The sequence below is a fragment of the Phoenix dactylifera genome, chromosome 4, assembly GCF_009389715.1.
Source record: "Phoenix dactylifera cultivar Barhee BC4 chromosome 4, palm_55x_up_171113_PBpolish2nd_filt_p, whole genome shotgun sequence".
Taxonomy (NCBI): domain Eukaryota; kingdom Viridiplantae; phylum Streptophyta; class Magnoliopsida; order Arecales; family Arecaceae; genus Phoenix; species Phoenix dactylifera.
In genome coordinates this window covers 19582371-19608899 of record NC_052395.1, presented here as the reverse complement: position 1 = coordinate 19608899, position 26529 = coordinate 19582371, and the positions used below count along the sequence as shown (strand labels likewise).

General features: G+C 36.2%; 2 protein-coding genes across 2 annotated transcripts; both read right to left on the bottom strand.

Annotated features, from left to right (window-relative positions):
* Nucleotides 1-145: 145 nt before the first annotated feature.
* Nucleotides 146-11587, bottom strand: LOC103713947 (uncharacterized membrane protein YuiD). The gene is made up of 5 exons (XM_008801007.3): nt 11175-11587; nt 9002-9158; nt 5916-5966; nt 4015-4107; nt 146-504 (listed from the first exon to the last, which is right to left on the bottom strand). Exons 1-5 carry the CDS (start codon nt 11327-11329, stop codon nt 445-447), a joined length of 516 nt encoding a protein of 171 aa, XP_008799229.1. The 5' UTR covers nt 11330-11587; the 3' UTR covers nt 146-444.
* Nucleotides 11588-13868: 2281 nt separating this feature from the next.
* On the bottom strand, nt 13869-25192 carry LOC103713945 (glycosyltransferase BC10-like). Its single transcript, XM_008801005.4, has 10 exons — nt 24476-25192; nt 24255-24371; nt 24068-24168; nt 21089-21160; nt 20870-20951; nt 20678-20758; nt 19843-19881; nt 18138-18203; nt 17768-17914; nt 13869-14650 (listed from the first exon to the last, which is right to left on the bottom strand). Exons 1-10 carry the CDS (start codon nt 24746-24748, stop codon nt 14471-14473), a joined length of 1158 nt encoding a protein of 385 aa, XP_008799227.1. The 5' UTR covers nt 24749-25192; the 3' UTR covers nt 13869-14470.
* Between the last annotated feature and the right edge of the window lie 1337 nt (nt 25193-26529).

Genomic DNA, 26529 nt, shown 5'->3' with positions numbered 1-26529 from the left:
ATGCACGGTAGTAGTTGGGTCCAATGTTTCTCATTAGGGTTGGATAGTTAGGAGGCAAAACAACTTGTGTGGCTGGGAGCAAATTGGCATTTGAACTGATCCAACCCACGGAAGTTGCACTCTATAATACTCACCACCAACCAAGGGTTAGAACCAAATATTTATAAAAAAAGGGTAAGCACAAATATTGTACCATCTTTCATCATTTGGTGGCTTTGTGCTTAAATTTTTGCAGGGAGAATCAAGAGTTTTACTATCTATAACACAAGTGCAAAAGCTTATTTTACTGAACAGATTCAGGAGTTCATCAAGAATCTATGCCCACACAAAGCTAATATTAATGAGGGAAGTATCACTTGTTGGTAAGCTAGGATTGATTTCAGTTATGTAATTGACCCCCATTTCCATCAGAACCAATTATGGCAGACAAGGTCAAATTTCTTCTCATCCTGAATATCTCATCAGGTATGATACAAAGCAGCCCAGGACAGCACCTGCACAAACCTGCACAAAAAATTGGACAGGTTAGGTACTTTAATGCCGCTTATACGTCTTAGAAAGCTTGCAGTAGGCTAAGAGCACGAATTGCAGAGCAATTACAATCACCACATAATATGTTGGTTATCACCTAGTTTCAAATCCATGGTTCACACTATTAACAAGATAATATTCATGCATTTTCTTCAGGCTCTAATGAATAGTGTAAAAAAGAGGTTAGGTTTTGAAAGAATCTGCCTGATAGAGAAATTAACTGGACAAGGTCTACAATGTCATGGACATGATGTACCCTAAATTCACAAATATCTTTGTTGTGTTTTCATTCATAAATCTCAATCTGTAAACACAGAGTGGAAAGGAGGATTGTGATGTTGAAAAATTACTCACAGTGAATTTGCCTGCTTCCTCATTCGGCAAGAAGCAAAAGGTTTGATTGATTACTTGCAAGTACTTGCTGTCTATAATTGTTGCCTTGCATGGTAATGGACATCTCCAAACAAGAAACCAATGGAATTTCTATTAGGGATAAATTTGCTCATAGTAATTGATTCCTGTGGTCTCGTAACTAAAAATTTCTAAGATCTGTGGAACAATCACCTATCGAAAATTGAATTTAACACGGAAGTACAGGATTTGTAAGTTTGAAAATTCTGAGGAATCCATGTAAGCATGCTGGAAGCTTTTTGTGCTATTCAGTTAGCATTGTGAAGGCATACAGGTTTTAATTTAAATAAGCCTCTTTGTATTGATTTAAGCTGTCTCCTCAAGGACGCCAATGAAAGAATTCAAAGAGAGACCACTTAAGGGGAGGTTGATGATTATTTTTTAATTAATTTTTTTTTTGTAACTAGCGGCTGGATATGTAAAATGCAAGTTAAAAATAAACTAATAAAAAATTCAGGATATTGGGGGATAAGAGAGAAAAACACATGGATATTGGGGGATAAGAGTAATGCCGTTTTTGTTTGTTTTCAAATTTTAAAGAGTCCAATGGATTGGGGATGTGGCTGAGAGATGGATATGAGATTTTTTTAAAATATAGTCCAACTGATTTGAGATGTTTAGGAGAAACCGTCTACATTAGAGACAGAGGGGCAGAAATAAACAGAGACACTGGTGTGCAGAAATATGATTAAGATGTTAGACATATCTAACTTCTCAATCATATTTTGTTCAAATATTCATGAAAAAGGAACTAAGAGTATGGTGGTCAAAAATTTGACAGCAGAATCTAAAATAGCATATTCTTTCCTCATTTAATAATATAATATAGATAGACCAATATTCAGCCGTATTTCTTGCATATGGGCCATATTTTATTTGTTTGATGTATTATTGGGCCTTTAATTGAGCCATAATTGTGATAAATGAACCAAAGCTTATCAAGAATATTTAATTCCTTTCTTGCGCTAATTAGTAGCCAGCTTCCTTATTTTAATAAACTTGTTGCTGCAGGGACTGAGGACAATACTTGTAAATATAACCAACCATACTTTGCAGTGATATACTTTAAATAGGCCCATGCATGTAACAACCAAAACCGACTGGTTACTAAGAACATTTTGTTCCTTTTTTCCCTAGTTAGTGGCCAGCCTCTTTACTTCAATAAATTTGTTACCACATGGACTGAGGACCGGTCCTTGCAACATTCTTTTCCTAAATATCCTTCTCTCATGTCCCTCCTTTTCTCGCTTATCTTCTCCTCTGTTTGTCTCCCTCAAATTGCTCCTCTTCCTCCTATCTATTCTTTTCTTTTCAAACCTATAGTGGTATGGGTAATATCGATTAACGTTAGAATATATATTATTCGAGATACAGTTATCTATACTAAATTACTAAATGAGAGAAATATGCCACAAAAATTCAATCTATCAAAAATATTGTCCATATTGCCCTTATTTTTTATAAAAAAAATAATATATAATTTAAATTATAAAGGAATGTTTACGTATTTGAAGATCACTGCCCTTCTCTCTCTCTCTCTCTCTCTCTCTCTCTCTCTCTCTATCTCTCTCATAATACCTATGATCTCATCTATACTAACTTGCCATGCTCTCAAATTTCTATTTCTCACGTGTTTGTTTTAAATTTTATCTTTAACTAGAAATTGCTTTCTTATCTGAACAAAATTCATACCACAAAACATTGAGATATATCATCTCAATGTATCCTCTCTTTCAACTACCCTCCTCATCTCCCACACCGATAGACCTCTCTTTGTGCCCTTCCCCAACCACCAATCCCTCCTCCTTGTCACCCATCCTATTGTGCATAAGTTTTCAGTGGCTAACGCATCATATATTTTCTCATCATCATTTTGAGTACAACCTATACAGAATCTAAAGTTAGGTATTTTTTCTCATATGTTAAGGTCATATTGCCATTTAACTAAATAATATGGAAATTGAAAATTAGATTACATTATATATTTTATATGAAAACTATGTTCATTATCGCTAAGAAGGTGTCTTATATTGAGTTGCAATTGTCATAATTTAATAAATCTTAAGTCTAAATCCCAAGATAAGCAAAGCGACTACTTATAAAGTAGGTTTTAATTGGTTTCCGTCAGTTTTGGATTAACATGAACTAGGGATTTTTGGTATCAGCATTCATTGAAGCCATCTGTTTGATTTCAGCTACACATTGTGAGGCTTCATCTTTTAATTTATGTCCTTCCCATCTTCATCATCTTTTTATTTTACCTTAGTTATCTTACATGCAATAGAATTTAACATGCTCTAAAGCATGTGAGACTGTAACTTGGCCTATAATTTCATTGAAATGAAAGTGTGTAGCAAAGCTGACTTAAATGTGGAATGGGAAGCAGCAATTCTTGATAATGACAAACTTATAAGCAAATAAGCAGTTGCATGAGATGATATAGAATATATAGTATTGTTCTCACAATAAGATGCTTAAATATTTCCTTCTTTAAACAACATTTTCAAGATTGATGATGATTGTATGAGTGCTTCTTCCATGAGAAGAAAGTAGTTGGGTGTAACCCCCTAAAAAACAAACAACATTTTTGATATAGAGATTTGAAAAATGCAAATGCAAAAATTCATAATGAATCCTGAAATCTAAGAAGAAGTTTATGGATCAAATTAAGTATTTTCTTTTCAAGCAATTTTCAGCTTTTACAAAAATTACTCCTTCAATCTTACCAATGCACTCCCTGTATAAGATGAGCAACAGAGTGAACTTGAACCAAGCATGTTTACACAAAGCTATGCAAAAATCAGTGTACCAACAGCAAGAATAATGCATACAAAAGAAGTGCAAACACTAAACAGAATTTCAATATATCATAATATATGTATATTGCAACTTGATTGCTATCATCAGCATTACTCGTTTACTGCCTGTAATTGCTCATTTCTTTGACAAGGGTACAAATATAGCCCAGCGTAAAGCAAGTCTGAGAGAAAATTGCAGAACAGCACCAATAGCATGTAGAAAGAAACTGTTCATCAAATAAAACTGCAGTAATAGAATGCATCTGTCACGTACCTGAAGTGGGGTGTGTCCAAGAGGTTCACGTAAAGGCCTAACACTAGATAAAGGGTGCTCCGGTGGCAGTTCGCATACTATTTGATTCAACAACTGCAGCAATGACCACAGAATAAATTTCCTTACAAAATTATTTTACAAGTCATCTATTATTTCGGAACATGATCAGATTATGGATCTATTAAATGTTGTGTAGAAAGGATGACCTAATAGCAAACAAAATCACAAGTTTAAACTAACATAAATCAATAACACTAGGACAATCCACGAATAACCTGATGCTGAATGTTATCTTAATAGTCTCTGTTCATCTTATGAAATCAATGTGCCATGAAGCACATTACAAGAAATACTATAACTTGGAACAAAAATCATATATGAGAATTTACTTGACATGACATTTAAATTTATTTTCATATGTTTCAAACCAAAGGATTTTCAAGAATGTGAGACTAGAGTGCGATGGGCATCCACCAGTTCAGTAATTATCAGCAGTTTTCTAGTAGCAATGATGCTTCATAAGGCAAGAAGAGGAGACCACCTAAAACTACCATGGGGCTATACTGTTATAATTTGTTATCTTTTAAAATTTCTGGAAATGCAATCAAAAAGCTCACTTTATATCTGGTATGAATCTTGGAGTAAAAAAGTTAAGTTTGGTTCCAGCTGGCCAACAAAAAATATTATAATATGCTTCCCAAATGCATACTATCATAAATTCACGTATTTATGCTTCATTTTGAATGAGACATCTATTTAACACTGTAAAATATGCCTTATAAGATGTAGAAATTTTATTTTTTTAATATAAGACAGCAGATAAGGGACAAAGAGGCTACAGTTTGCAAATATCTCAGTCTGCTTCTTATGTTTAAAGGCTTTGGAGACACCCTCACTGAACCACAAGTTTTCAACTGAAACACTTTGGCTTTGGCCAAATTTAATATAAAACCACATGAGTCTAAGCAGTTTCTGGTATTTCATATCTAGTTTCATCCAATATCGAGTGATGGACTCCATGTTTGGTTATTTCAACCAATTGTGACCAAAACAACTCAAAACTACTCACAGCAGGTCATTGAGAGTAGTTATATTTTTCTTTTTATTTAAATTGATTTTTATAATCCAGCCTCTAGAGAGCATTTACCTGAGTCAGACTTCGATTTTGTATGATCATGGTTGGGGGTTCTAAGAAATGTTGGAGAACGCTAGATAGCTTCAAGTCTACTTTCCAACATTTCTCACAATACAGGTTTCACAAACTAAGATCCTGCAGATATTGTTTACAGTCTATGATGTTCCATTATACCTCATGTAAAGACATGAAGTTTTTACTATAAAGAAATACAAACAAATTCAGTATGAACATTAAGACTATTAGAACTGATACTGGAATTTCTAGCACAGCTTCTTTTGGCGACATTGGTGAACCTTAATTGGCTGAATAAACCAGAAACTTTTTAAAGAGACATTGTTGACGATTGTCAGTCGAGTCATAACATATAGTTGTTGTGGTTAATGACTTAATGTTAAGTTGTCAAGTCATGCAAGTCAATTACTTAGAACCTATATGCCATGTAGTGAATAATCCAGTAATCACGCATAAAAACCAGTGGCGCAGATATTGTTTAATGTTTATCATCAAGAATTATTGCTGATTAAATTTTTGAATCAGTAGTAACATAAACACATGACATCATTTGATGTGCATATACGAGTTCAGATTGGCCTAGCAAAGATCAGATGGAACTATGGAGATGGTAATATTCCTTGCATATTTCTGCATGCTGAGAAAACTACAAAATACCCTCCATATATTATGTATAACGACTGGAGAGTTGTTGACTATGTGTTAGAGCTAGTTCCTACTAAGAGTAGTTTTCTGTCTTAGCAGAGTTTACCTCAGCTTGCCGGCCAGCATGCAATCTAATCCCAGATGCATCATACATTACCTGCAGGAAAATGTAGATGATTGAGATTGAAAGCTAATCAAAGAAGATATTACGTAGTTTTTGCTGTTGCAGAAATTTCAGAAACAACAGGGGAAAAAGCATTTGTAAGTAGAAATTGCAAAATCACAAGGACGGACATCTTCAAACTTTATTCTATGATGATTAAATATAACAAATGGGATGTTTTTATGGAGAATTGTAGTCACAAACTGAACAAGAAATGGCAAGGTCAATTGAGGAAAGAGCATTGCAAATTACATCAAAATAAAATTATTGTCTATCAGAAAAATATGTAAATTTCTACCATTAAGCACTTCGCTGCATATAGTCCCAACAATTGCTGAAGTCACCACATTCAAGAGCTCTATAATTTTCATTCTCTTCTCTGTACTGTTACGGAGCTTGATATTAAATTCCTAAGCTTCTCCACCAAGAATTTACCCTAGCTTTGAGAGGATGCTTCTAAGTGAGTTTTGTTTATGAATGATGAGACAAAATGATTATTGTCAAGAATATATTTCTGGGTTTATCTAATATGTGTATCATCTCTAATAAACTTGAACTTTGAGACTATGAAATAAATAATATTAAAAGGTTTCTATCAAGGTCCGCCGTACCGGTACCGGTCGGCGTACCGGTGGCCAGCCGGACCGGTACGGTACCGGTCCGGTACAGTACGTACCGGCCGGTACCGGTGGTTTCAAAAACCACAGCGCGAGGCGCTGGGGTTCCAAAAAAAAAAACGTACCGGTGCAAACCGGCCGGTTCGCACCGGTACGAGGCCGGTACCGGCCGGTACGGGCTCCGAACCGGCCGGTACGGGCTCCGAACCGGCCGGTTCGGCTAAAAAATCGGAAAATACAGGTTTTTTAGTGGTTCCGGTACCGGTCTAGGACCGGACCGGTACGGGCCGGTACGACATTCCATGGTTTCTATCATAGTAATGTTCAAATTCAGGTTACTTAGGCTAGGGCCAAGAATTTAAGATAGCTTTATGCGCGATATACATTGTTGACCCATCCCTTGAAAGCTTAAGCATTTGGGATCAAGTGGTTATTTGGCATAGTGTCATACCTAAGGTTACTGGAGATCTCGGGCGCAAATCCCCTCCAAGTTGGTTATTTATTTAGTTAACCCAGTTATCATCTTGACTTAGTAGTTATCCTGGTTCGTTAACCCTTCCACATATATGCTGCTGGCTGAATGTGAAAAAGAAAGAGGCAGAGGGGGTTGTCCTATATTACTTAAACAGTCTTATACTGTTGCAGTCAAGTGGTTAGTTAATGACTTTTTTCAAATCATAATGCATATAGCTACTATGCTGCATGATGATCAATAAGTTGAATGGGGATTCATTGTGTATAATTATATGTTATAAGCATTATACAAAATTTTTCTCGTCTTAGCATATATATGTGATACACTAAGGTATGGGATTAAACATATAAGCAGAGGTGCCAAATACATAAATCAGCAATTGGAACTACCAAGCTATGCACTTCATTCAAGAAGGTCAAGTTCACATCCCTCTCCCGAAAACTCTTCCAACCTTTGTTGCAATAAAATTGAAGTTTCAATTGGTGGCAGAAGAACACCTAAATCAAGGATAAGCTCCGGACTAAAAGAAGTCAAAACAAGTTTGTCGGTGACAATGCCCCCTCAAAAACGAGGGCTGAATTATAGCTTTAAAGAGCTTATTTGATTTCATATTTATCTGATATCAATTAGGGGCTAATGCAATAATAAGTGTTCATGAGAGAGAAAAGAGAGAATAACAAAGGGAAAAAGGAGATGAAGATGGATGAGATTTTTAGAAGGAAAAGAGGACAAGAGGATGTAGAAGTTTGAAAATATAGCTATTCTCTTATTCCAAACCTCCAAAATCTCATATAATAATATTGAACACCATTTAAAGCATACCCTAAGAAATGACTAAAAAAAATATCCCTAATGTAACTACATTGGTTGCCACCCTCTCTGGTTTATAGGAGATGACAGGTTGAATGGGGCATGCAGACATCCATCTCAATGGGAATGGTCACCTGTGAATCAATAACTTTCTAAAAAGGAAGATAGGGTCTATGGCTACAATCACATTATTTAAATGATCCACCTCTAGAAATGGAATGATCTTTTTAGGAAATGTGGCTGAGAGAATATTGAATAACAGTTACCAAGGTATAGTGAGTACAAAGTATGCAGTGGAGGCCATTAAGCCCCTTCATCAATAATTCTCATGTTTTTGGCTTTTTGCAACTCTAACTAGCTTAACACTATTGAAGCTTTTCAGAGCATAAAAGAGGCTCATTGAAAGACTTTGAACATATATAAGAATCTGGTGGAGCTTTTCAGAGCATAAAAGAGGCTCATTGAAAGATTTTGAACATATATGAGAATCTAGCACCCTATATTTAAGCATTGGATCCAAAAGTGAGCAAAAACACACCAAAAAGCATAAGATAGAAAATGCAGCATATAGCAATTTCTAGTGACACTGTTATGGATGGCATCATATGCTTGTTTCCTATGGATATCTCTCTATACCTTTTCTACTTGTTTCATCCAGAAGGCTTCTCACATGCTGCCCCTTACAAAAAACAAAAGAAAGCCTTTTCAAGACAATATTTGGAGGCAAATCATATGGCATTAAACTGGGAATAGATTGCTACAAAACATGCTCATTTATTCCCATCAACAAAGTGTACATGTGTCAGTACACATTTGCAAAGCCTTAATTATGTAAACTAAATACAGCAAGAGATTCACAAGCATGAGAACAAAGTCACAAACTAATTGCCAATCTTATTCATTTCATTTACTATATAGGTGTCCATTTTGCATAATTCCAGGTTCATTAAACATGCAATGGTACGAAAGAATGTAAATGTTTGATCGAAGCTCAAATATTAATCAAAACCTAGTTTAGTATGACCACATAAATGTTATGATTGGTGTACATTAGTATTTATAAACTTATAAATACTAGCAACCATGCCCACTAGAAAAAGAAACGGCCATAGTTATAAAGTACATACAATGGATGCCAAAATCACAGCAAGAGCAAATGAAGAGCTGCCAGCTCCTTCTTGTAGACCTATAGCCACAGCAAGAGCTACAACAGTAGCTGAATGTGATGAAGGCATTCCACCTGACCCAAGCAACCTTCTAGAATCCCATCTCTTCTCCTTAAACCTGTATGTCTAGGATGAAAATACCAAAGACTTATAAATAAAACATTTACTTTCAATTTGAAGAAATCCAAGCAACCAAAAAAAAATCTACAAAGCAACTTATATTACTAGGTAAATCATCTAAAAGGATCATAAAAGAGGCTTTCCAAATTTAAATGTTAGCAATATAAATGACAAATTATGGTAAAATGATGCCTTTTTTTTTAAAAAAAAAGTGTTGCTAAAAAAAGATAGATAAAAAGATGGCTAACAACCGATGTGAAAAATGGAGACATGAGAAGTTGAATTTTTATCGCATCGGCTAATGAACACTTAGATGACACATAGCAAACTATGCTACCAAACAATTCGGAACATTCTCTCTCCTAAAATATATACAAAGATATGGATCAACAGAATGTTTTGGGAATTGTAGACCCAAAACGATCGCCTGAAATCATTGAGATTGCTCTTAAATTGCACTGTGATAGCACACTGCTGGAATATGATACCTCAGTCCTTGCATACAACATATATGCATGTACATTTGCTTCTGCAGACATCATATTGGAATGCGGAGCTCTAGAAAAGCTTGTCACACATATGAGATGGAGAGTATCAAAATATATTAGGAACTAGACATTCCCAAAGCAATGCCTCAAAGAATCACATCCTCGTACAAGCATTACTAGCTAAATTCTTCCAAGTTACTGCTGTGATAGGCCTCCAAAACTTGCTTGGAGACCTTTAAATGTCCAGAAAGAAATTGCCGAGAGAAATGAAAGAAAATACATTGAAAATGTTAAACTGTAATGTGGACTTTGTATGCCCCGTCGTCCTAGACAGAACACATTTGAAATGGCTAAGAGTTCATGAAACCACTCTAATGTCTGGTAGAATAAGGGTTACAGGGGGATGATATTAGTGCAATCAAGTTTAGTAACCATATTTGTGAACAGTTGCATGAAAATCATAAAAGAAAATTTGTATTTAAAATCTTACTAATCTGAAATAAATATTACTAAATTGAACTAGATCACACTAAAAGGCATTCAAAAGGTGAATGCAAATTTAAAATCTAGAAAAATTAAAAACATGAACAGCACATGGAGGACCCAAAGCGGTAGTCCAAATGCGTGAAACATATGTAGCTTAGATAGAAAAATAGGAAATGTTTTTTTTCTACATGAACCTCCAGACAAGCAATAAGCATTCCTGTGGTGTAATTCATTACGAATAATCATTCACAAAGGGGAGCACCCACCTATGATAATTAAGTTCTAAACTTTAGGACCTTTTAAACGATTCCTCTTGAGAAATATCCACTATGATAAGAGTTCTATGATATCATGTGAGACAACCAGGAGGGAAGCTCTGAAGTGAACAAACCCACTCATGTTGTAAAAAGCACATTAATGGAGTGAAACTTGCAACCCCTTGGATACTCCTTATAGAGACTGAATAAAGAGAGATGCATGTCAAAAGATACTTGGCGGAAGATCATCAATTACCTAATATTGGTTTAATGACCACAGACACAAATTGATGGAACGGTGAAACGAATAAAAACAACTCTTTCAGGCTTCCTGATCCATGAAATCAAAGGAAACAAATGCCCCAAGACTCATTTTTGTTAGAGGTTTTTTTATAATTTATTGGTATAAACATCTAAGGGCCCAAGAAAACGAGTCTCAAATGTTTCTTCACCCAAGAAAACTATAAATCGACCCATATATAACATTGAGTTCTGTCATTGAGAGAGCCCATGGACTAAGCTACATTCGTTGGCAACCAATCTAGCTGAATGAATCTCCCAATATAGAAGATAGAATGGGTGAGTTCGAAACATGAAATCGGCAAGGTTCGAATCAATTGGATGTCTCGCCAGATAGTCGATAGATAACGTACACTATCTACATATACGGACAAGACGACGGAATTGAATTGAAATTTTATCCAGTCATAGACGGAGAAGCATGAGAATGCAACAGAGTAGATGGATCAAGGAGAAGAAAGAACGGGAGGACGAGCGACGCACCAGGTGGTGAAGAGCTTGAGGAACTGTGCGAGAGAGAAGGCGAAGAAGGCGGAGACGAGGGGAAGATTGGAGGCCAGGGACGAGGTAGAAGAGGGCGGCGCCATCGACGTCCTCGACGACGATGCCACATCCGCCGCGGTCAACACCTCGTTCATCTTTTCCCTTCCTTTCCTTTTCCTCTTTATACTACGACGATGACGATTTTGCAAGGCTGGCCGGCGGTGGGAGACCGATCGGCGTCCGATTCCGCGCTGCCCTTTTCTCCCTTCTCGAGATCCTACAGCCACCTCGCCCTCGCTCGCTCCCTCTCTCTCCCCCTCTCTCTCTGGTCCCCCTTCTTGGCTTCACCGCGCGTACCTACCGCTGCCCACCGAAACCTCGCCCCGGCTCGTATTGGCTTCTCTGCTCGCCTCTTCTGTTGGGAAGGAACATCGCATCACTGAAGCTGTCAAGTTTTCTTATATATAATTCTTTTACTGCTCTTAAAAATCCTCTCGCTGAAATAATTTTTGTCTGAAAAATGACAAAAGTGAAAATCTCCAAAATTTATAAAAAACATGTTGCTAGAGAGCAAGCATAATGTTCACACACTATACCCTTCCTGTCATGTTATATTCACTTGGGCATTCTTATCTTAAGAATACTTGAGTTAGAAATTAACTTACTATTGACATCTAGCCCTTTATTGTATACTAGTAAAATGTTCCTGTGATGTGAGAGAAAATTTAGAAATAAAAGATTGAATAATTGATATATAAGAACTACAATAATACTAACTTTACTGGTTGTTAAAAATTAATTTTATTTAAAAATTAAAAAACATTTTTAAAATAAAAAAATTAATTTTATACTATCATTTGAGATGTGGTAAAGCGCAATATTATAGTTATAAAAATTCTAGACTAACTAAAAGAACAATGAAATCAACAAATATGATGTGTTTAAGAAAATTAAATAAAAATATAAAAAATCAAAAATAAAGGAACAAATGATTATAATCTAATCAATCCGACAAAATCTATGTTTAGTTTAAAGTTTTAATTAGGAATGGTTCGAGTTTAATTAGTTAAATTATTCAATCATGTAATTTAAGTTATGATAAGATATAGCTAAAGTTTTGAATTAGAAATCTTTCAATTTAATTAGTTAAATTATTTAATCAGGTGAATTAAGTTATGAGAGAATATTTTGTTAATTGGCTAGCTTTAGTTGATATCCTTACTTGAACTAACCTAAATTGTATCCAAGTATGCACTCAACACATCAAACGTGAATTAGTCAACCCATTTTGAATCAAATTTAGCTCTCCATCGAAGCATTCCCAATCAATTTGATCTATAGTTAGTTCATTTTCAATAGTTTCAAATTAGCTTATTATTCCGGAAGCTTCAAAACTTACCAATCAAACTTAATTTGTATTCATACCAAAAATATATATTATATATTTTGGACTCTATAAGGTATAATTCTTTTTTACAATTTAATTATTGCTTAAAATAATATAAATTAAAAATCACATATTTCGATGGTTTCTAGGTTATACATCACGTAAATATAACAATGAATGATTAAAATAATATAAAATAATTTTAAGCATTAAATAATGATTGTCAATCTATATATATTTTTACATATATAGATTATGATTAATTAGATAGGTTCTAAATTTAAAGGCTCTATCATAAATTTTAGCATACTAGCATAATAAATATTATTAACTTTTACATTCATATGATAAAGGGCTAAAGACCATCAAAATATATAATTTTTTATTCTAAATAATCATAATAATATGATCATGATTAACAATATGAATTTTGATTTAGATTTTTCATTATTGATCTGGGAGATGAGAGGACTAGATAGCCCCTTTTTACATTATAAGCGCCTCAGGCTCAGCTTAGTTGTGTCAACTTTAACATGTTGCAGGATCTATTTTAGCATTAAACAATCATTTTTGCAGTTGTCAGATGCAGGCATCATTATTAAAAAATAACAATTCATATAATAGACAAATCAAATAGATAATAGAATTGGCCAGGTGGCCTAGTCTGTCAATTATCAAATCGACAAAATAATAACAATAATATAGAATTGCAGCATTTCACTTGAAACTGCAAGTGTCACTGTAGATAAATGAAGTCACAAGTAACCAAATAAACCTGAAAAGGAATCCAACTTCCATTACAAGGAAAAGCTTGTTGGACCCAGCAAAAAATAAAATCAATACAACTTAAATAAACCTAAATAAAATTAAAACAGGTATGATAAAAATGCCGTTTTAATCATTTTTGGCCTTTCAGGTTTTCTCAAAAAAAAAAAAAAGATGCCTTCTTCTGATTGGACCTTTCCGAACTTCATAACTCAAAACATTTGCATTAGTGAAAGATTTTAGTCCTGACCTGGTCATTCAAACAGAAAACAGAGCCGCCTATACTCGTTACCAATAGAAGTGGAAAATTGCCAACAATGATAATTTACCAATAGATGTGCAGTCCAAATAACTATCCTATACTCGTTAACAAATAGAATTTAAGTATACAGGCTCAAGGTCCACCGAGACCAACAACCACGTTCTGCTCATAGAAATTTTTAATATCCTTCAAACTTGGGAAGTGGCAGAGCTGCCTCATTAGGTCAGCCCCATTTCATATACTAAGAGACGCAGCATAGTTAGGAAACTAAAGTCAAGAATTTAAAGCCGATCAATCAGTTTGTGCCCATTTACCACCAGAGGTATAGTCTCAAAACCAAGATATTAGGAAAATAAGTAACAGCAAATGCAATGTTAAACATCAAGCTGTTTGCCTTGAAGCATGATCAACTAGCTGAAGAAGAAAAAAAAAATGACTAGCGGCAGCAATGATTGAACTCATACAGCAGTCCTTGTCCTAACAGCTTGGTAGGTAGGTAGCCACAAATCCTCTCTTCATAATCTAGTAATACAATAAATCCGAGTGGTGGTTTTACTTCTGCCATGTTACACTATAAATGTTGTATACCGTGTTGTCCCGCATCATCTTGTCCAAGAACAGCTCTGATTGATAAATAACTGTTTTAGATTTTGCACCCAACTCTTCAGACTGCACGTTTCTTGCTATCCCCTGCCTGTATAGCGGAATGTGTTGCCACTTTGATGGATGTAGATTATTTGGCAATTGTAGGTCATCCCTACTTTTGCTGCTGCGATGTTAGTGTCATGTAAGTTTAAGTTGCAACGGTTGAGATGGCCCAGCTGGGTGAGTGCCATGCTACTTGCTGTATAGAATTAGATATATGGAAGAGAGAGATTATGGTCATGATGAATTAAATAACAAAGTAGAAGCATCAAAAGGCCCAACTAATCCGTCATTCAGAAGGCGCACGGCAGCACCCCGCGAGAATTTCCTTGCAAACAAGAAACATGGAACAAATGTAGCATTGCACTCGCACCATTCTATTCGGTATTCTGTCTCGTAGTATACATGGTTGATATCCTGCAAAATTGTGAAGCAAAGAATCAGTGAAGAGTGATCCTCCAAAACTTAATCGGAGTAACCATAGATTTGTATGAGTATAAAGATACAGTCTGAACAATTGCGGTGAAAATAATAAAAAAGTACATGGATAATAGCTGAACAATTGCGACAGAGATGAAGTCAACAAAAAAAACAAAAAAAAAATCAAGAATAAGAAGCATGTTCACTTCATGTACATACTTGATACATACTGAACACAAATATTTCATCGATTAGCCTCCCAATCAAGCTCATCCATGGTCATAACAGAGAGCTAAAAACACCCTCAGATATGGCCATATTGATCATTGAAATATTTGCACCACTCCTTTAAGGTACTTCGATGAAAGGAACCAACTTCACTGATTCCTAGTAATGTCAAAATCCTTGTTTGAATTACCGTTGCATGGAAAGTTTAAAACCAAAAATCCTTGCTGTGTGAGACATAAAGGTGGAAAAAATAAGCTCAGTCAAGAACAAGGAGCTTCATCACCAACCTCTTCACTACTTTGAACAAGAAGTATGGGAGAGCATGCTGGAGTTAGCATGTTTTGAGGAAACCAATTTAGGACGATGCCTCTCAACTTTTCCAAAAAACCCACATAGTTTTGAGTCTTTTGAATCTAAAATTATGACCATCTACAAGATCATATTTAATATGTTTCAAGGAAGCTGTCACAACAAAGAAGATTATGAGGATTTATAAGATCATATCTAACAATGTTTTGGGGATGGGGAAGATGTCAGAAGAAGAAACCATGGTATTTTCAAGCAAAGTCTTGATGTGGAGAGGGGCAATGCACACTGTATACACTGTTTTCTGCATATGTTTCTATTCTCAGTCGAAAGTTTTCTGCATGCAGAATTGAACCTCGTTTTTAGTATCTTTTTGCTAAGGAAGGTTTTTCCCCCTTTATTTTCTTTCATTTGATCTACTTTAGCTCATTGTCTTCTTGAGGACTATAAGTCTATTTTCTCTCTAATTTAATATCTTTTTAAACTTTAAAATGGAAAAAATAGAGATTTCAGGGTTTTTCTAACTTACCGGTGAAGTTTGCGATCCTGTTGGAATGTGGCCTCTGGACTAATCATTGATGTCTCAAAAGATAAATGCAGTTTCCTACTCCTTGCATTTTCCCTCTTACTACTCTCTTACCCGTCAAGGGAAGTTATGGAGGGTCACTCCCACATAGCATTAGCTTAAATTGCTTAAGTGAAAGGAAAGATTTCCCTTCTTGCGAACCAGTCGATGAAGATTAATGCAAAGGCCACATGCCAAAGTATGATTAGTCAAAACTCCGGCACTAAAGTCAAAAAAGTAGAGGTTATCAATTTTCAAGCTTTATTGAATCATCCTTGGATTCATTAAGCCAACACCATATAAAGTTATAAACAAGGTTAGGCTGGCAATCTAAGGCATGATGTTTGGTACAAACAACAGAAAGACAAAGATTCTGCCTGTCATCACATATGATATGTAACAAATACATTCTTAGGGCCTATATTAATATGAATGAAATTGGTATCTGCAGTTTTACACAAAAAGCCATATTTGGTTAGTTCCCACGAGCAATTAAAAAGTATGAGTCCAAAGAATGAAACAATTAAATCAGCATGCAGCATGGTAACAATATCTTATATGTGATGCCAGCTATGACTGTCTCAAATGGAGAGAAATATCATGGTCATTGAAAGTCTTATTGCACTATGATGATCATGGCTAAAATTTAGCTGATCATTAACATTCATAAAGTATAAAAATACGAGCAAACCAGCAACCATCTTCTATCCGCTTTCATCTTATACAACCATCTATTAGATTTAAGTTTTGATACCAATATTTTGTACATGTGATTTTTCCATAGTCGTTCATGCTCCAGTAAATCCATCATCAAAACAAAACTATAAATATAAAACACTATTTACAAATTTACAATTGCATGAATTTTTCTAAGATATTCATAAATTTTACTATATAAGACATTGATGTAAACATGTTAGAACATATATTGCAAATTATGCAGAAATATGCCATAAGAAGGCATCACCATAGCTTACCAAGGTCAGCCGAACCGGGCCGAACCACCCGGTTCAGGCAGTACCGAAACTAGGTCGGCTCGCTAATAGAAAACGGTTCCAGCCTGTTTATGCAGTACCGAAACCAGGTCGGTTCGCTAATAAAAAACGGTCCCCGCCCATATGGGCCGGAACCGCAATGGGACCGGTTGAAACCGATCCTTTTTGGACTGAAACCGGCCTGAACCTATCGGAACCGGCCAGAACTGGCCGCAATCGGTGCGGTGTTGGGGCATTATTCGAATGGGCCCCTTCATAGCCGTATAATCAGCCAAAGGGCACATTTCGGAGCTAGAGCTTCAGCAAGAGATCCGAGAGTGCTTATAACCCAGCGCACGTTCCTTATGGGATGAATGTACAAGACTATAATGCCGCTTGGTTAAAGGGGTGGGTTGATGTGCCTTCTGACTATGCTTATGATCTGGATATCTACGAGAGTTATTGCCACTCGACCCGATTTTAGATATCGACATATATGTTGTACTTTAAATATATATAATTGATTGTATTATTTTATATTTTTCATGTCACTACTTGAATTGAGGATATTTTATGTTGTTTATTTTATGATTTGTATCATTTTAAAGCAATAAGATGCATCATCTAGATTAAACCGGGATCATAGAAACATCAAGACAACATCATAATAGACTTAAATTTATAGAAAAAGTTCAAAAAGAGTGATTACCAATTAAATTTTTTGAAAACTGCAAAAAAATAAAAATTAGGGTATGCCGGTCCGTGAACCAGCATGCCCTACCGGTTCGGTTCCGCACCGAACCGGTGCCGGTTCGGTTCCGCACCGAACCGGTGCCGGTTCGGTGCCGAACTGGTATGGATCCCAGTATCGGTTCAACGAACGTTGTAGCTTACAAAGCATAAAGATACACATTTTAGACTAAAATATGCACCAACTAATGAAAAAAGACATTGATACAGTTATGGTAAAACATATATACACAAACGACAAAGATGAATTATGTCACAAGCAATTCAACAGCCATCGAAAATGGTATTTACCCTTATCTTCTTTATGTGCTGAGGGCTCGCATCAGCATATTCAAACGTCATAGGATGCCAATTTTGTTTTTCCTTATCGTTTGAAGATTGATTCCATGAAGTATAAGTCAAGGTTCTTCGCTCTAGTTCATCTTCAAGCCCACTCATCTAGGAAAAAACAAAAGAAGGATCTTTAGTAAAGAAATAAAAGAAAGAACCTTTTTCTGTTAATATAAATATTTGTGCTATTTATGTACCATACACCATCTAATATCCAGTATCAGTGATTACAAATTATAATCATGAGATGTAACAACAAAATGCAAATGTAATTAATAAAAAACAAGGAGTTTCTTACTAAATAAATAAAAAATGAAATATAAAAGCTTACAGATAGTAATGTCTGCACATAGTGTTCATCTGGAATACAATCATGTTGCTTCTGGGCAGCTGCTTTCTGCACACAAATAAACAAGCTTGTCAAAGATGAATCAAAAAGAACAAGACAATCAGCCCCTCAAGACACTAGAAGTTTAGTACAGAAAAATAGAGTTCAATATATAAAATAATCAAGGAAAAGGATTTAAGCCATTTCTCAGAGTGGACATACTAAAATCCAAAAAGAAAATTATAAACTAGGCAAGATAAAATTTTCCAACCAATATTAAGTTTTATCAGAAAATATGATCTGTGATACCATAGAGCAGATGTTCACAACTAGAAAGCCTCATTATGACACAAAGAACTTCAGAAACTTCTTGGAGAATGCTTTTAGGCTTGCCAGTTCGCGCTAGCATGAATTTCTTCCAAAGGCATACTAAAATTTAAGAAAGAAAATTATAAGCTGGGCAAGACATAATTCCAATCAATACAAACTTTATCAGCAAGTGTGATATCTGACACCATCAAGCACAAGTGCATCACCAGAATGCCAGGTTGTGGCTTCTTATGATACCTATGTCATCCTAGGCATCATCTTGGCTCACCTAGAATGCTTACCACTTCTTTTCCAGTCATCATCATACCTTTGTTACTTACGTACCTCTTCGACACCCCTCCCCTCTTCCTGATCAGTTTATTCTTATAAAAGTTTTCTTAACCCATCCTGGCTTTTACCATGATACCAAGCAAGACAAAATTTTCGAATCAGAGAGGTCGAAGCAAGTATTCTTATTTCTAGTAATTCGAGGAAAATATCATGTGTAAATTCAACAATTATGTAAAATTCAACAAGTAAATCCACATGCAAATAGAATGATTTTCCTGCTGGAATAAGTTCAAGAGGGTGTGGACCGATGTACTAGGAATTTCGTCATTCTACATGGTTTCTTAAATTCCAAATTCTGGATTTATACAACCAGGTGTTCATTGTGTAATTGTGAATCACAAAATGTCTGAACCATGAGCTTGGAAAGTTATAATCTGAGTAGAATTGTCCAGTTTCATATCATTCCCTCCCTATCACCTTAATAATTTATTTAAAATTCATTCTGTTACAAGCCAAACATCTGCTGAAAAAACTCAAATATCAAAACTTGATATTTTGAATTAAGAAAAAAAGTTAAAAGCATGATCTTGAAACAGGAAAAAAAAAACTCCATATGCAGCTTAAGCCATATGGCATTTTAGGATCTAAATTGTCAGATAAGCTTACCAAACTAGCATTCAAATCCATGCAAATTAATCATTTTACTTGGACACAACAAAATCATACTTTTATCATCATCTTGATCAGGAATATTTCATATAAACCTGACCCTATAAGTCTCATCAGCACAGATGCCGCATCATTAAGAAAGTACATCTTGTACTTTTGATTCTTATGATTTTACAGCATGCAACAGATGAATTCATTATGCACTCCAAAAATCCTAGTCGTTTCTCATAATAAAATTAAGAAAGATGTCAATATATTAAAGCTAGAAGGAATTTCATAGTATTATCATATTCAATGAAAACCAAAAAAGTTTTTCCAAAACATAATTATATGAATGGAATACCATATATCTACAGCTAAAAACAACCAAGAACCATATTTGTATCTCAAAAGGCCCTTTTGGGGCAACTACAACAATCAAGAAAAAGAGGTGACTCACAATATTTTGTTTTCTCCCGGGGTCTAGTGCTGTTTGTCGCTGCAAAAGGACAAGCAGGAAAGATTTAGATAATCCTAATGAGGTTCATAATCATATCAAAGCATTACATGGTACATACCAAAACCTTTTCATTCAAAAAGTTCGGAAAGTGCCATAGTGTCATATTTGCAACAAGACTGAGCAAAGGAGTAGAATAGAGTTTAGGCTATAGAAGGGCATTCTTGTCTTGTGAGCAAACCCGTCATAGACAACCTCTATAAATCAGTGAGAGGTTGAGTCCCCAGGGCAATCAATGCCAATATCTAGGTAGCAGAATGCTTTTTCTAATCCATCATATTACTGTCTAGCAGCAGATATATAAGTTCTATCTTGCAATTTTGGGAGGCAATTTTATTGCTATTTTCAGTTCGGGGTTGACTGACATACTTAGTTGAATTTAATTGCTTGGTTATATATATGTTGGCTGGACTACCTGTTTCAGAGGGAAAATACAAGCAACCTGAACTTTGATTGCCTCCATGTCATCTGAATCACATTTAAGATTCTATTCCAAAAAGACAAATTTAAGGTTGTTTACATCTGACACGTCTGGTAATTAGGTACATTATATGCATGTGGAAACGAAAAGGAGTAATGAGATGAGGCCATGGACGTGCATAAATATCTTGTTGTCATTCTTAGTTGCATCATACCATGATAATCGCATGCATAACAAATGAAGAAGAATAGTGGATATTTAATTTATGGTCAAATTTCTAAAATACATCCGATTAAATCCAAAAAAATCAGTATCACACATAGAAGAACTATCTTTGTTTATTAAACACTGCCTTACCTTGCAATATCTCTTGAATGCTGGAAAGATAACATTGTCAGCAATGACAACCTCGGCATGTTTTCTAACCAAGGTTATCCACTGAAATACAACAGCTAATGCAGTTAGAAGCACAATTTAATAGTTGAAAGAAAAAACCTAAATAATATTTGACTGCATATATTATAAGAAAAATGAAAAAAAAGGAAAAACCTGGGATCCTTTTCTCCATTTGTCTTTTGGAATCACAGGAGACATCTTGGGATTGTAGCGTCCTTCCTTTTTGTCAAGAAAGCTGGAGGGAAGCAATACAGCTTAAGAGATTTTATAAAGCTTGGTACCATCTATTTTTTCATATGTTAAAAGCTTGCCGAATCATAAGAAACAAAATTCAATATAATAAAACTATGCTCAGCCTTTGTCATTGACTACCTGTCCACGAAACTTTTGGAAGAAGACATCAAGTAGCTATATATATAGCTGAAGTTGTAAAGAGGAACACAGCTGCAATAAATAATATCATAATCAAACAACTGAATCCACAAGTATTAACTACAAAGCTTCAAGGTATCCAACTTTTAAGAACATTAAACCACAGTAGTTGGCTAAAAGGTTGGGCAAGAGGGGGGGGGGGGGGGGGGGAAATACTATTAGGAAGGTTATAAGGTTGACATGCAAAAAATATGAAAAGATGATGCAAAGAATGATAATAATTGAATCATTTCTGGAATGATTTAACTTAACTGAATCTGAGATAATTAGTTTAGAAAAATGGCATTAACCAATCAAGAATGATTCATCAGAAATTCAAGGGTAACAAGGAGGCAAAAAGAACATCTCCAGTACCTAGATAGTTTAACTTCTGTTTCTCCTTTTCCTACTTGATGAGCTGATCCTAAGTTGGGAAAGAAGTTCCTTTGTTATTATGTCTATTTGATGGCACTGATAGAACCTAAGGAGGATAGGGGTAATCACAACTGATTTGCAAGTCAATTTTCCAAAGAAACAACCTCAACCATAGCAAGATCTATCAGTGTCAAAGATCTTTCATTTTAACTTTTATGACATAAAGTAGTGAAACTAAGGCTCGCCGTCTCGGTATCGAATCCTATATGGTACCATTCTATTATAGTGTTAATATGCCCATTATGGTACCTAATTCGGCGTACTGAGTGTCAGCACGGCTTCTATACTGCATACCGATCTAGTACCGGTACGGTACGCATTGGTATCGATTAGTACAGCAAACCTTGAGCGTAACAAATCATTATATAATATCTATGATTAAAATTTAACATCACCTTCAATGTTCTAAAAAGAAGTCACAGTATGCCGGCATAATTACATACTTTGTGAAAGGCTAATGTTCAAATCCAATTATATGGCTTTAATCTTTAACCAAATAGACCAGTGTATCCATCATAGGGGTGACACCATCAAACATTGTTAGTTGGACTTAGGAAAGGACTGGACAACATCTTGTTTTTCAATCCACTAGAATATCAAGGCACTAAAATATAAGAAGGTTTAAAAAAGTTTGCTTCCTTTATATTTCTTGCGGCCAAACAACTTTGCACTCACTCAAAACTAGCAAACTTTGAGATTTATTTATCTTACAAATTTTTTCTTGAAAGGTCAATTGATCACTGGTGAGCAAACTGAACCTAAAAATAGATGGATGTAACCTACAGTTTAGACTTTTAGCCTTGTATAAGTCAATTTTAGGCTTTTAGCAGAAACAACACAGCTTAGGAAAACTGTTGAAACTGACTGAAAGCCTGAAATAGATTATTTTCGGCAATTAACAGACCAAAATTACAAAAATTATAGGTTTTAGTCAAAACTTCAATACTTATCTCACACAAGGAATGACACCATAAAAACAATAGATCACCATATTACTTCAAAAGAAAAGCAAAAAAAAAAAAGAAGTGAAGAACTGATGCTTCGTGATATGAGATTCCACAAAGAATCACCAAAGCAATGTTAATTAAGCTCCCTTAGGGGATACTTAGAGATGTCTTCTACTTTACCCATGCTATATGAAAGTATCAGCATAATTTTACTGGAGTTCTTCAACAAATTAAGCCTCATCTATCATAAATATGAATTGAGTCATGAAACCAAAGAAGCACCATTTCAGTTTAAAAAAAGAAGAAGAAAAGAAAACAAACATCAATTGGACCAAATATCAAGAGAAAAAGAGAAACAAATCTTTTTAAAAAGAGTCAATTGGAAACCAATAAAACCATTTGCAAAACAACCTTACTTTGAACGAAAGGGCAACATTTTGATTGCAGACTGCATGTTTCTAGGATAAGTTGTACATTAATTAACATACTTAATGGGAAAAAGAAAATTAACAAGGCAATATGTGGTGTAACTAAGTAGCATCCCTGCAGATTTTGACAATCTAAGTTTTTAAAAGAAAACACAAAAAAATATTGGTCCAATCCCTCTTATTGGCACTTGACTGGTGTTTGTCTGTGTATGAGTCAGCATACATGCCAGGGTATTCCTTGGCTTACGTGATACTTTGCAACTCTCACAACCTCAGTCACTGATCATAAAGTTGACGAAATCTGAGGGAGAACTTGGAACACCACACAAACACACATCCACCGCAATGTTCTTGTAAAGTTAGATGACAAAAGGCTTGTGGTTTGTCCCGCCCAGGTTCTACCTTACCTACAAAGGAAGGATTTGTTATTTTCATCTAGCCAGGTATATCAAATGATAGAATGAAATATTGAAAACCAAGTCATTGGGATAGGCATAGAAAAATGTCAAGAAAATAAAATTAAGCTTCTCTACCTCACCAAAGCATTGACGTTAAAGCTATGCACAAGAGGTTGGAAATCTAGGTGATAAACTGATTCACTAAACTTGAAAGAGTAGTAATAGGAGTTTCCCTAAATCAAAAGCTGAGGTTGAATTGCAAGTTATATCTAAAGAGATGATACTGGAAATAGAATAATGGTGGCTATGTTTTGTCAATTGCCTTTCTTGACCCATGAATCAGTTACCGGCTCAGCCATAATTCAATCTCCTGGATATTACTAGTACAAGCAGACAGCATCCTGCTTGTTTCATGCGAAGAAGAAAGTAATCCCCACCTTCTTATTGCACAAATATTCAGCTACACAATATCCTGACATGCGAATATTGATTCTATAAATATGAACAAGAAACAGAATGATCATATGGAATACCATGCCCCAAGCAAACTGCTCGAGGAAGGCAAAAGTTCACGCAGAAGTTTAAATTTTTAGAATTAAGCCTGAAAGAAGAATACGAACCTGTTATTTCAGTCTGCAACAAAGAATAAAGACTCGAATTTTAACATGATATAGCAAGAAACATGAATAATTATAGCACTAGCGCACCAAGGAATGGTGGACATAAAAGTACCTGTCAGAGATTAAAACAAAGCGTTGGTTCGCAGGATCCTCGAGGGCGGTTGCAAGCAACAAGCGCTCAGCTTCAATCATACTCGACTCTCCCCACGCCACCTGCACCAGACCACCAAACACGCCCCCCGTGTTAAAAGAGCAAAAAGAGGAAAAAAGACTCATCAAGAAAGGAGGAGGAGAGAGACCTTGACGCTGTCGTTGAGCTGACGGCCGCAGAAAATGGCGGATCTCGTGGTCGACTCATCGAAGACGAAACCTGGCTCGGAATGGATGTAAATGGAGTAATTTCCCTCCTCGGCATTCTGCAGAACACCAGCCAATCATCCATTGAAACCGAAGGAGAAAAAAAAGGAAACGGATTGAAAGAGAGAGAAAGAGAAAGGGAGAGAGAGTCGATCAACGATACCTGGAAGAACGCGTGCCAGAGGAAATCGAGGGGGAGATTGGAGCGAGCGAGGAACAGGAAGGCGATCTTGGGAGTCCCTGCGAAGGAGGAGGACCATGGAAGGGAAGAGAAGGCGGCGGCAGAGGATTGGGATTGGGAATTGAGGCGGAAGAGGGCGAGGACGCAGACAAGGACGGAGAGGGACAGCACCAGCTGCAGCCCCAGCCAGAAGTGCTGCCGGATCGACGGCGACGAAGACGGCGGCAGCCTCTTCTTCATCGTCGTCGTCATCATCGTCCCCGTCACGGCCAAGAAGAAAGAAAGAATCGATTAGGAGGAGGAGTCTTTCGCATTTATCGAAACAACGTCATCTAATTCACTTGGCCGTCATCGTCCCCGGACGTCACGTCTCTCTCTCTCTGTCTTTCTTCCCCTTTCTCCCCACGCCTCCCTGTTGCCTTCCCTTGCCGCCAAATAAACCCTTTCTACTCTTCTTTAATTCTTATACCGTTACTACTGGTAATCAACCTGGTATTGCTGGTATTGGCGTACCGTCGGCGTTGTCGCCGTATTTCTTTCTTCTTGTTTGGCGGTGATATAAACTATATAGGTTGGTGCGTGGTACTGCGGCGGAGACGCCGGTCTGGTTCTCTCTGCTTGCTCGATCCTTCGATCTTTCTTTCTCTCTCTTGTTTTTCTCGCCTCTCGCGCGTTCCACGCGGTTTCCTCGGCTCCGCGTAACTCAGCAGCAACCCTCGGTTAAACAATTTATTTATTTTACTAGTTAATAACGTCATCTTTGGTTTTTTATTAAAGAATTTATTTATTAAGCATCCGCCCAACGCACGATCACGGCCGTCTGTGCGTCTTTGACATGGGATCTTCCAACGTCCACCGCCCTTGTGGGCTGTTACGCTGCCTATCACGTGTCGGAACACGAGCATGCGATACTCCTTGCTGTAAGCCCTGTAACGACAGTCCAGGAATGGACGCTCTTGAGATGACCGCCTAGGATTGTTTTTGTCTCTTGAAAGGCCCGCTCTGGGCCGAAGTAAATTTTGATGGTAGTGCATTCGGTGATGAAGAGAGAATGAGTATTGATTTTGTGATCAAGAGTCATGATTCTAAGTTGATTACTGCTAAGAAACAAAGTGCCACTAGATTGACAACCATAAGAGCGGAGCTTAGGACATATGGAAAGATATCACCTACGCGAGACGGATATTGAGGGCTGAGCGTACCTTTTTTGAGAAGGACTCAGCGGCGATGATCGACTGGATAAAAAAGAAACGATAGAGGAGAGATGGAAATCCTCTGCTCTATAATATCCGTTGGATGATGAAGGACTGCAGCGTCTTTCAGGCTGTGTATGTGTATCGAAATACGAACATAGCCATTGATTGGGTTGCCGTCTATGCTACCCAATACTCTAAAGATCTTTTTTAGACACACCAAGGGGATACTCCCCTATCGCTTTATTATTTTCTTGCTTTTAATCCTGCTAGTTATACTTACGATAGTAATGATGATAATGACAGTGCAGCATATACTACTGTCTAGATTCATCTACGTAGGCCTGCTAATATTTTATAAGTAGTTTGAAAACATGTTAGTTACCATCAATATATTCTTTAGGAGTGGGCATGACGCAATGCCTCACAGGCGGCGTGTGGTCAAAATTAAGATATCTTCTACCAGACCATAATAACAATAATATATCAAATACTTTGAAGGAGATTGTTAAGGGGTCACGCGGCAATGCAGACTTTGAAAGGTGAAGCAGGAGTTGGGTCCATATCCGTGGTCTTGGTGACCAGACCCACGTAACCCACCGCCGGCCACGCGGCAGGCATCGCGGCTAGGCATGGAAGCAATATTGGTGGGACCCTTTGCTGGATATGCTGAAGGTGTGGTCGGCTGCGAAACCACAGATCCAGCTAGCGTGGCAGGTCACCAGTTCAAAAACAATATTTTTAAAAATAAAAATTAATTAAACATTTATATAAAAATAAAAATTATGCTACAAAATATTTTTAGGTCAATTCAAAATATATATATATATATATATATATATA

What these genes read in the sequence shown, in the direction of transcription:
- LOC103713945 (XM_008801005.4), bottom strand. Translation starts at nt 24,748, where the DNA reads ATGATGACGACGACGATGAAGAAGAGGCTGCCGCCGTCTTCGTCGCCG. An exon ending in AATGGAGAAAAGGATCCCAG is followed by an intron (nt 20,759 to 20,869) that starts GTTTTTCCTTTT and finishes GTTGTATTTCAG; the next exon opens with TGGATAACCTTGGTTAGAAA. An exon ending in CCGGGAGAAAACAAAATATT is followed by an intron (nt 18,204 to 19,842) that starts GTGAGTCACCTC and finishes ATTTGTGTGCAG; the next exon opens with AAAGCAGCTGCCCAGAAGCA.
- LOC103713947 (XM_008801007.3), bottom strand. Translation starts at nt 11,329, where the DNA reads ATGAACGAGGTGTTGACCGCGGCGGATGTGGCATCGTCGTCGAGGACG. An exon ending in ATGCTGGCCGGCAAGCTGAG is followed by an intron (nt 4,108 to 5,915) that starts GTAAACTCTGCT and finishes TCATTGCTGCAG; the next exon opens with TTGTTGAATCAAATAGTATG. An exon ending in TTGGACACACCCCACTTCAG is followed by an intron (nt 505 to 4,014) that starts GTACGTGACAGA and finishes TTTTTTGTGCAG; the next exon opens with GTTTGTGCAGGTGCTGTCCT.